This window comes from Elephantulus edwardii, unplaced genomic scaffold (assembly GCF_000299155.1).
Source record: "Elephantulus edwardii isolate Elephantulus edwardi_28Jun2011 unplaced genomic scaffold, EleEdw1.0 scaffold00192, whole genome shotgun sequence".
NCBI classification, from domain to species: domain Eukaryota; kingdom Metazoa; phylum Chordata; class Mammalia; order Macroscelidea; family Macroscelididae; genus Elephantulus; species Elephantulus edwardii.
Window position 1 is genome coordinate 1,075,404 of NW_006399942.1, and position 11,924 is coordinate 1,087,327.

At 41.5% G+C, this 11,924-nt stretch overlaps 1 protein-coding gene and 1 pseudogene across 4 annotated transcripts in view; one reads left to right on the forward strand and one right to left on the reverse strand.

Annotated features, from left to right (window-relative positions):
* UGT2A2 (UDP glucuronosyltransferase 2 family, polypeptide A2) overlaps positions 1-11,924 on the reverse strand; it is a 133,189-nt gene that overhangs the window by 24,580 nt on the left and 96,685 nt on the right. Inside the window, exon 2 of one of the 4 annotated variants that reach the window (XM_006896819.1) lies at positions 2,694-2,696. The exons of the other annotated variants lie outside the window; for them this stretch is intronic. Within the exon in view, the coding sequence (XP_006896881.1) occupies positions 2,694-2,696 (3 nt within the window). The remainder of the gene's footprint in view (positions 1-2,693; positions 2,697-11,924) is intronic. 4 annotated transcript variants of the gene reach the window in all.
* Positions 3,202-11,120, forward strand: LOC102847786 (annotated as a pseudogene).

Consider the following 11,924-nt stretch of genomic DNA (forward strand, 5'->3'; position numbering starts at 1 on the left):
GGGGGTGGGAAATCTCTCCATAGTGTTAAAGAGAAATTATGTCAATTATAGACTAAGGTGAATCAAATTTATGGTATTCTCAACTGTTTGCTTTGCATCTGAGTGCTGGACAATGAATTTAAGGTTGACAAAGAAGAATCAATGATTCTGAATTGTGGTGATGAAGAAGGATATTGAACACACCATGTGAAAGGCCACCTGGAAGTGGGGAAACATTCCGCGCTGATGCACCTCTTGGGAGACATTCCTATCAGCCTGGTGTAAGATGGCAACAGTCAATCAGAAGAGAGCAAGACCACCGACCACATCCTACCTAAACCACAGCTATGAAACAACCCATCTAAGGGTTCTAAAGTAGTTCCTTACGTGGGGGGAAGGGCAGAGGGCATTCAATTAGTTTGTTCTACAGAGAGCTGGCCACCAAATAGAGAGAGCTGACCACTGAATAAATCAACTTACCTCACCCCGCCCCCCAACACACACACACATATAACCTTTGTTGTAGCTTTCCCATATGTGACATCCCATCCCCACTGCCTCCCTCCAGCCTGGAGCTGCAGAACTTGGAACTTCGTCTGAGAGCTGATAATAAATTCCTTTGTTTTACTTCAACTGGTTCTCCATGGCCTTTTTTACCTCACATTTTGGTGCTGAGAACCCGGGAAGGAGCGTGTGTCACTGACCCATCCCTTCCTGGGAATCAGGTCCTGGGAAGTGGCCCCACAGCCATAATTTTTTTTTCCAGCTGTAAATCAGGTCAGGTCCTGGGAAGCGGAGTCAACAAGCCGGGTTTTGTTTGGGGGTTTTTTTTTTTTTTTTTTTTTTTTTTTTTATATTGGTTTGTTTGTTTGGGAATCAGGCTCTGGCAAGCGGGTGCCACTGCCGCAAACCTGGGAGGGAGAGCTGGGCTGCCCCCAAGACTCCACCAGGTAAGCAGGCCCTGGGGAGTATGTACTACTAAGTTGCTCCTCTAATGAGAACGCCCTCGCTGTTTCTCCAAGCTGTCCAAGGTAAGTGATCTGCAACTTCTTTCCCTGCCTCCCTCCCCCGCAGAAACTGTTTTGTTCTCCAGGATCCTTGCCTGTAGTTGTGCGCACCAAAGCTTCCTGTGCTTTACTAGACCAGGTCTAATCTCTGAGCTCTGGGCCTGAGGGAACGCCGGAGGTATCCAGCAGCTGACCTCCTCCATGCTCTGTGTGGACCAATTGCCAGCCTTCCTCCACACTTTATGAGGGAGGAGGTGGGGGATGGGTTTCCAATCCTCTAAATTTGACCCCAAGACACCACTTGGGTGCCTACTTTCTCATTGGCCTGAAGTTCAAGATCATTTAAACGTATGGGGAAAGCCTCTGATCTTCTGTTCTGTTTCTTGGCCCCAATACCAACTAGATAATGAGCTTCATTGGCCCTCAGATGGCACCTTAGACTAGTGATACTTTCCTTACAGCTTTAGGCAGTTATTGTCACTGTCTCAGCAAGGACTCAGAGATACCCTATATTCAGGCTTTCTGGTTTCTTTACTCTCATCCGGAACTGTGTTCAAACTGTTTCCCTGCCCAAGTCCTTCTAGACCGAAACCCCCCCTTCCTCTTCACCTTCCACTGAACCTCCCTCAGCCCCTCCTCTTTTCCTCCTCTTTTGACCTGCCTGAAGACTTGGGCTCTCCACCTCAAACTTCCCCTATTCCTTGTACTCTCCCTTCTCACTCACTGCCTCCCTAACCCCAGCCAGAAGTTACTCCCTCAGCAGCATTATCCTCTCCATTTCCTGCTGGAGCTCCTGTTAGTTCCTATACCCACTCTCCTTTTCCCCCTCCCAGCTCCAACACTTTTGAGGCCACCCCCATTCAACTGATCTCCTTTGTTCTCTGCATGGCATCGCAGGGGCTGAAGGCATGGTTAGATTTCATGCTCCTTTTCCCTTACTTGATCTCTCTGCTATTGAAAAACTCCTTGGATCCTTTTCTGCAAACCCCAGTTAATATCACAAAGAGTTTCGCTCTCTGACTCGAATTTATAATCTAACTTGTCGTTATCTTCATGTCTTTCTCACTTCCACTCTTGCTCTTGATGAGAAAGACTGCCTTATAGCAGCCACTAGGGCACATGCCATGATCAGGTACACCCCACTGACCAAACAATGCCAATTGGTGCTGCTGCCATCCTGGATATTGAGACTAACTAGAATTATTAACAAGATCAGGATGGCACACACCAGTGAGACTGAATGGTCCAGTGTCTCCTAGCTGGCATGCAAAGTGCCATCCAGAAAGTTATTAATTATAACAAACTCCAGAAAATCACTCAGGGCCCTGACAAGAACGCAGCTGACTTTCTAAATCACTTAACTGAAACCTTAATGCAATATATTCACTTAGATCCCTCCACTGCTCCAGGTTCCACAGTTCTAGCTATTCCACCAACTAAGCCATGCCCAGCTGGCAAGAAAACAGGTCACTGGCAAAGTGACTGCACTACTGTGGCTCATCTACCCACTGTGCATAGCTGCAGCAAGTTACTGCCCACCTATCAGGCAGTCCCACCCCTGGAACTCATGGGCCTTGCAGTTAGGATTGGATCATCTCTCAAGTTCAGCAAGTATCAACAAACCTCAACATCACCTGGAAGCTGCACATACCTTATCATCCTCAGTCATCTGGGAAGTTAGAGTGAGCCAATGGTCTCCTAAAAGACCACCTCACCAAACTCATTCTTAAGGTAAAACTCTCCTGGCCTACTCTACTGCCACTAGCTATAAGTAGGTTATGTGCCACTCCACGTTCTCCCTCTAGACTTAGCCTGTTCAAACTGCTTTATGAGAGCCCTTTTCCCCCCACACATGATTTTCCACATAAGCTTCCTCCACTGGCTTTCTACTTACGTTACTTATTTCTGCTTTGACACCTTCTCCACATTAATGGTTGCTTCTTGTTTTTCTAAGTTTTTGTACAACCGAATTCAAGAGATCTCCCATGTCACAGTAAATCAGATGCTGCTTCACCCTTACTCCCAGCTCCCAAGTGAACCTCCTCCCAGTCCACTAGCTAGCCCTATTCACTGGCCCTGTTCAGCAGGAAGTAACCAGAGAGACTATGTCACCCCTATATAACCAGAAAGGCTGGAATGAAAAGCCACCTGGAAGCTGAGCAACATTCCACACTGATGCACCTATTGGGTGACATTCCATTCAGCCTGGCATAAGATGGCTAAAACCAATCAGAAGAGAGCACGGCCACCAGCCATGTCCTACCTAAATGTCAGCTATGACACAACCCACCTAAGGGACCCAAGTAGCTCTTTATATGGGAATGGGCAGAGGGCATCCAATTAGTGTCCTCTACAGAGAACTGATCACCGAATAGAGAAAGCTGACCACTGAATAGAACAACTTACTTCCCCTATGCCCACACACGTGTATAAACTTTGTTGTAGCTTTTCTGCACATGACTTCCCATCCCCACTGCCTCCTTCTGGCCTGGGGCCGCAGAACTTAGTCTGAGAGCTGATAATAAATTCCTTTGTTTTACTTCATCTGGTTCTCCACAACCTTTTTTACCTTATAACATGGACTGTCAAGAGTCAAGACTGTCAAGTCTGTCCTGGAGAGAGTGAAGTTCAGTTTTTCATTGGAAGAAAAGGTTCATTGGGGGAAACACCTTCATCTCACATTCTCAGGACAATTTGCTAGAAGAGTCTATATTTTGGAGAGGGATATCATGCTTGAAAAGGTGATGGGTTGGACAAAGAGAGGAAGACTCTCATTCACATGGATTGACGTAGTGACCAGGAGAATGGGGCCAAGTGTGTCAGAAGTTGCTCGGGATAGGATAAGGCTCAAACACTTTGTTCATAGGGTCACTATGAGTTGTCCACTTGACGGCAACTGACAACAACAACAGCAACATCTCCCAAATAGTTATTAACAACCAATTAATTAGTATGACTTTCAGAGTTTTATGTGAAAGACAGGCATTGACATATGTTCTTTCAATTTATCTAGACTTTTAAAAACTATTTCTTTTTAACTAGGGGAGTATAATCATGTATTACCTAGTACTTCACTATAAAATTGTTCTCCAAACAGAATATCATACTGCTGGGTTGGAAGTCAAATAAAAGTTAGAGAATCTATTTTTCACCCTTTTCATAAAGGTCATCTCTCCATTAGCCCCACTATGGGAACAAATACATAAGGAGGTGGAGTTGAAAGTTTCATACAGTATTTCTTCATTTTGCCATCTACAGAGGTCTTGAGTGTGTATGCAAAAGGGACTTCAAGAAACTTAGAGATCAACTTTCCATAGGTTAGCACAAGATTTATAAGCATTACATTGTTATTTATGTATTTTTTATTACTTTCAATTGTCTGATAATAGATCATACTCTCACACAGTTCTTTCCTTTATGCAGTTTGTTGGAGGGAAAATCCTGCATTTTTATTGCTGATTGCTAGTATGACAAGTTTGGTGTAACATTAGCTAATAACTCCTAAAAGTCATTTGGGACATTCACAGCATCCTCCCTAGCTCCCTTTCTTGTTGCCACAGAAACCACTTAAAAGTTCAGTTTAGATGTCTCAGAGTAGTCAATGAGCAAAGAAGTAGAAGCAACCAAAACCATCAACACATGGCTTTTCCCTGTGAGTTCTTGTAGAAAAATCTTTAGGTTGAGTCAATGACTCATGTTAGAGGGCCATATCAAGACCTTATCACAGTTTCCATAGCTAGCCCAACACACTTGCATTTTCTTAATCTTCACTTGTTGTTGTTAGTACAACTCCTAGTGACCCTATGAACAACAGATCTGAAACTTGACCTATGCAGTGTCAATCTCTGGCTCACTTGAGCCCATTGCTTCAGTCACTATGTCACTCCACCTGGTTGAGGGTCTTCTTTCCTTTTGCTGTTTCTCCATGTTTCCAAGCATATTTCCTTTTCCAAGAAATAGACCCTCCTGCCAACATGTCCATAATGTGTGAGATGAAGCTTTACATTCTCCAAGAAATAACTGTTTATTCTTTTGTCTGTCCACGGGATTTTCAGCACTCTCTTCCATCACCACAGTTCAAAGGCATAATTTTCTCTTGTCATCTTTATTAATTGTTCAGCTCTCAAATGCATAATAAGTGACTGAAAAGACCATAACTTCCATTTTTACCAAGTCCATTGAGGTTGAAGTCCCATTCCTTCAAATTCTCTTTGGCCTTGCTGACAACTCTTTGGCTTACAAGCTAGAAAGAATCTTCCACCATCTCTACTTTGAGTGAAAAATGCCAATGTACTAGATCCAGATCTAGTGGAGACATTGCCCTCACCTGGGACACTATCCTGCTGTGCCAACCATGCACCTCAAATAGAAAAGCAGAGCCACTAAATCAGCAGAAGATAGACCAAGAGCAGAAGTTCAGAGTCTAGGATCTTCCTTCAGAACTGCCAAAGAGAGAACTATTGACTAAAGACAGCACTATTTGATATGTGTTTGATGTGCATGACAAAATAATTTTAAATTATGACAGAAATTGGTATTTGCACCCTAGGAATTCTGATTTAAATATGTCAAAGTGCAAAAAAAATTATTGCATTCTAAATGGTCTTTGCAATTACTTGTTATGCATCAGAGAGCTGGACAATGACTAAGGATGACACAAGAATTGATGTCTTTGAGTTGTGGTGCTGTAGAAGAGTCTTGGACATACCATGGACTGCCAAGAAAACAAATAAGTCTTGGAGAGGATGAAACCAAGTTTCTCCTTGGAGGCTAGGATTTTGAAGTTCCATTTCAAATACTTTGGGTATGTGGCTGGGAAGGACCAGTCCTTAGAGGACATCACACTTGGAACGGTGGAGGGACAGCACAGAAGAGGAAGACCCCGGATGAGATGATTTGACACAGTAACTGGGGTAAAGAGAGTATGTGTGTTAAAGCCAGTGACACTGGCTCTGAACAGGGCAAAGATTCAGACCTATTGTACATAGGGCCACTGTGAGCCACAGATGACTCAATGGCACATAACAACAACTTTCTAAATATAAAAGGTAATATTATTTACATTAACTAAGTTTAAAAACACTATATATCTTGGTAAACATGTTGTCGTTCTGTACCAACGAGTTAGAACTGACCCTCCCTGACTCTTCATCAGATTTTCAAGACAGTAAATGGCATGGGAGGAGATTACCCAAAGATATTAAAGGAAACAAATCAGATTAGTAACACTTGTTCTACCAACAAAGAGGATGAATCTTAAGTAAGAATTAATACAAAGGGTGACAAACCACAAAAAGCTGCTTGTTAGAAGACTAGGTTGATGTACTAAAGATTTTTCTTTGCCAAGCCAAAGACAGGCACTTCAAATCCTCTGGCTGCTCCATGGGCAAAAGACAGGCAATCTCCTTCTGTGAAATTTACAGTCTCTTAAAAAAATCCACTGGAAAACCCACTGGATGGTCAACTATAAGTCTGATTCAATGACAATAAGTTATTGCTTGATTTGAATATAAGTGAGTACTTTGGAAGGTTGAAAGCTTCACTTCAAAAGAGAAGATATTGCTTATACGTTTGTGTTCTAAGGAAGAGGATGTTGAGAAATTGATTTCAGGATGTTTTGGGGTTTTCTTTTTCCCTTAAATGGAAGATCTAGAATAAACAATCATTGTTAGTATTTTTGTCCCTTAAAACTAGTGCAAATATGTCTAAAGTCATAGACTGAGGAGTTAATATTTGCATACTTTTTGTCAGGTGCTAGAAAGCAAAAGAAAAACAATAAGAAACAGTATAATATGGACAAATCTACAAAATTAACTAAGTAGAGACAATGTATGGCCTTAGAAAAATAAAAGTACTTTTAGATATTGTAAGGATAAAAGACTGATAAGTTTATCTACACACTATTAAAAAGTTAATAAGTACCTAGATTAACCTTTGCACAAAATAAAATGCCAAAGATTGTAATATTAATTTGCAATCCATACAATAAAATTAGAACAAATTTACTTTCTGTTCAAAGGGATTTATGACAATTTTAAGAAAGATAAATGGCTTGAAAAGACAGCTACGATTCTTGACATTATGATACTTTCCCCCACATATTAACAGGGGAAAAAACCCAACTAGAATGAATAAGGATAAATATGTTGTTTTTTTGATTGCCATTGAGTTGAGCATGACTCATAGAGACCCTATGAACAAAAGACCTGAAGCCTTTCTATAACTATCGTCTTTTCTCCAAGTTCATAAAGTTTCCAGAGGCAGTGCAACAATGAATGAATGGAAACCCAAAATCTATGTAAATGTTTATGAAAATTAATAAAATATAGAGAGAAAAAAAACAACCATAATATTAATTAAAAAAAAAGTTTCCAGAGGCATGTTGTTTAGGAAGTGGATACCACCCCTACTTCCAAACCTGTCTTAAATTAGGAACTACACTAAACATTGTCTACCATGGACAGACATTATGGCATTTGACACCCCACTCCCCAAATGGCACAAGGTTCTGCATCACAGCAAACCCAGATTACCTCAGTACAGCAATTTGACAGAAGAGTGCTGTACAACTTAGAAGGCTCTTCCAAAATATAATAACAAATGACTTTTAAATACAAAGGCCCTCCAAGAGGTCTTGTTGGCTCTAAATAAGAGGCTTATACATAAACAAACAAACAAACCACCAAAACAAAACAAAAAAGCCAACCAAACATTCCACATGACCCTCAAACAAAACAAGAGCATCCAATTTACAGAGTCCAGACATGCCACCTAGTCTCTAAAATGTAGACAAAGGCTTGGATTTAATTACTATGTTGGTTTAAAATTAAAATCAACCCCTTTTGAATAAGCTCTTTAAAGCCTATCCAACCACACAAAGAAGCAAACTTACAACATTTTCCCCCCAAGAAACAAATGAAGTTGAGAGGACTACTGAAGAAATGAAACTTTGGCGTTCTCATCTATAGGAAGTTTTGCTGCTAATCCAAAAGCTGTCCCCCTCCTCCCCATGGTAGTTTAAATCCACTAGACTATTCTTGGCAGAAAGATGTGCAATCGTTTTTGGTGCAATTTGAAACTTCAGAAATCCAATAATGGGTGAGCTCTGAGTTGGTTTCAATTCTAAGACTAAGTATTAATGAATGGGTAACTGAAGAAAGTAATTTACTTGCAAACCTTGCTATGTTGTTGTTGTTGTTATGTGCCATTGAGTTGCCTGCGACCCATAGTGACACTATGTACAACAGCCCTAAACTGTCCTGTGTCAATATCACTGTCTCTGACACTCCCATCTTGATTACCCCAGTCACTGAATCCATCCACGTCATAGAGGGTCTTCCCCTCCTGTGCTGTCTCTCCAACCTCCCAAGTATGACGTCCCTCTCCAAGGACTGGTCTCTCCTCGCAACATGTCCAAAGTATGTCAGTTGAAGCCTCAGAATCCTTGCCTCCAAGCAGCAGCCCAGTCTAACTCTCTCCAGATTGAACTTGTTTGTTTACTTGGCAATCAATGGTGCATTCAACACTCTTCTCCAGCACCACAGCTCAAAGACATCAATTCTTCTTCTGTCCTTCCTAGTCATTGTCCAACTCTCTGACACATAACAACTGATTGGTCTCCAGAGTGACACCATTGCTCTTTAGTACTTTGGAGAGGTCCCTAAGAGCAGACTTTCCCATCACAATACGTTTTTTTATTTCCTGGCTGCTGGTACCAAGAGTGTTGACTGTGGAGCCAAGCAAACTAAAGCTGTGAACAAGTTCAATCACTTCACCATCCATCCTGATGTTGCCAATTGGCCCAGTGGTGAGAATCTTTGTCTTCTTTATATTGAGCCTAAATTCATATTGAAAACTGCAGTTCTTGACCTTCTGCAGCATGTGCTTCAGGTCCTCCTCAGTTTCAGCAAGCAGGGTATTGTCATATGCATCCACCAATCCTGATGCTACACTTCTCCTTATAGAGCCCAGGCTCCCGGATAATCTGTTCTGCATATAGGTTGAAAAAATTATGGAGATAGGACACATCCCTGGCATACACCCTTCCCAATTTTGAACCATGCAGTGTTTCTGTGCTCTGTTCTGACGACTGCCTCCAAGTATAGGTTTTACATTAACAAGATTAAATGTTCTGGGATTGCCATTCTTCTCAGAGTCAGCCACAGTTTGTTACAATCCACACAGTCAAACGCCTTTGCATAATCAATGAAACACAGATACACATTCCTCTGGTACTCCCTGCTTTCAGCCAAGATCCATCTAACATTAGCTACAATATCCCTGGTACCACGACCCCTTCTAAACCCAGCCTGAACTTCTGGCAGTTCTCTGCTGATGTGTTGTTCCAGTCATTTTTGGATAATCTTCAGTAGAATTTTGCTTGCATGTGAAATCAATGAGATTGTTCTATAGTTTCCACACTCTGTTGGTCACCCTTCTTTGGGATGGGAACAAATACAGATCTCTTCATTCAGTTGGCCAAGTGGTTGTTGGCCAATGGAAGATGCTGAAGGGAGTGGGTAGATGTGGATGGGTATTATGGTGGATGGTGGAGGAGGGAAATAAGTGGGTAAAGACATTTGTGACAAAGGCAGGAACAATACTGATACTAATGGTTAACACCATAATAAGTGTTATATCTTTCACTTTTTCTGTAAAATGTTTGTCTGTTGGATACTTTTCTAAATCTGAACATTCAGATTAAGACAGACTAGGAAGAAGGATTGGCCATCCACTTCTGAAACATCAGGCCTCTGAAAACTGTATGTACAACAGAACCCACGTAGAATAACAGAAAGGGCAACAGAGTTGGAGCTTTCAAGTATGGAAATACAAAAGAAGAGGAACAGTTATAAGCAGACACTAGTGATTGGGACATGGAATGTGAGAACCATGAATGTAGAAAAATTAGATATTGTTAATGAAGAAATAGAATGCATAAATATTGACATACTAGGCATTGGTTCGATGAGATGGACTGGCATGGGGCATTTTGAGTCTGATGATCATATGATATATTACTCCAGAGATGAAAAGGTGAGGAAAAATGGAGTTGCTTTCATAGTTAAGAAAGTCATTTCTAGATCCATCTTGAAGTACAATATTGTGAGTGACAGGATAATTTCAATACGCATACAAGAAAGGGCAGTGAATACCACTAGAGCCATCTAGTTCTTAAAATTTCTGTACAATCTTATCCTGTTGTTGTTGTTATGTGCTGTAGAGTCACCTGTGACTCGTAGCGACTCTATGTAAACCCTGCTCTATCCTGTGCCAATCTTATTGTCCCCAACACACCTATCTCCCATTACTAGGAAATAGAAAATATGCATGCAAACTTTTCAGTGACCAGTTGCTATCAAGTCCTGTACAGAATGATTTAAATTTTAATTTAGAAAGCATGATAGGTTTCCTCTGAGCCCAGCTGTGCTAGGGATTGTGGACCCAGGGAGAGCTCTGCTTCAAGGAGGCAATGAACAGTGGCTGTGAGGAGGAGTTCAGGACCTACTCTACCCAGGAAGGGAAGAGGGACTTTTGGCCTCGAGTGAAGAGCAAGAAGCGGGCCTGCACCTGAGACACTGTGTTTAAAAGCTGGTGGAGGACCCAAAACACCATCCCAAAGGTAACTTGGAGCTCATCCTTAAAATGTCTGTGGAGGAACTTTGAGTCCCCGGTGACCTGGTCTCAGTACATGAATCAGAATTGACTCATTCCTCAAGGACTGGCGGTTTATGCATCCTCTGAAAAAATAGCTGTTTGAAGAAGAGAGATTACTAAGACAAGAAAGAAGATCCAGTCCAAGGCAAGTGAGGTGACAGTAAAATTCTTCAGAGGTTATCACCTGGAAGTAGGGATGAAAATAATGTCAAATGAGAGCTAAACCCTGAAATAGTTGCTTGCCACCTCTTCAAGAACCTTGGCATTGTGTTAGCCCCTCATGCAATAAAGTTACCAGAAGAATTTATCTCCTAGAGGGTCAAGTACTGGTATGAGGTGATAGTAAATGGACTGGACACTGTAAGGTTATTTAATTCTGTGGTGAACTTTAAGAAGCCCAATACCAAGACATACAAGTACTGGTTAGCCTAGCAAGTGATGGAAGATATGGCCTCAAAAAGCCCGCAGATTCTCTGATGTGGCTTCCTTCAAGAGTGGCACATCAGATACCTTCAAAAGTTGATGTTCTGCAAAGCAGAATCAAAGAAGCAATTCAAGAGAGACAGTCCAGCATCTCACTACTGTCTCTGTTTAAAAATGGAATTTTAGAGCACATATGAAGACTTAAGGGAGCTCTGAGTGGTAAGAAGCTGCTTGGCAATCCTGAAAGCATGTAGTTTGAATTTGCCAGCACCTTGTGGGTGATGAATGGGCAATCTCTTTCAACACAATTAACAGCCACTGAAAACCAACTGGAGAGTCAGCTATGGGTTGATTCTGACTTGACGGTACATGACAACAACAGCATGCATGCTTAAGACTAATCTACACGTACACATATTGAAACTGTCATCTCTATCTGGCCTGTCTTTATTTGCTTCATTAACAGTCCTAGTGAAGAGGTACCAAACTAGGAGTTGATAAACGAAACACCAGTGGACTGGCCTGAATTAGTCCAAATCCCATCTGACTGTTTCCTCCATTGGAACCCACTGGAACAATCAGAGCTAGTTTTCTCTTTTGAACTTGACTATTTTTCATCACTCAAAACTTTTCTATACTTTTTGTAGTTGTTTGTTATTGTGCTTGCTACAAAGAGGAACAAGGAAAAAAGTATAGACATTAATAAGCTATGCTGTAGATTTGCTATGGAAAATTTACAACCAATATGCTATGTTCACAACATATATCACAACAAGCTGTGGCTAACTCTAAGAAGAATGGGAATCCAGAACATTTGATTGTGCTAATGCGAAACCTATACTTGGACCAAGAGGCAGT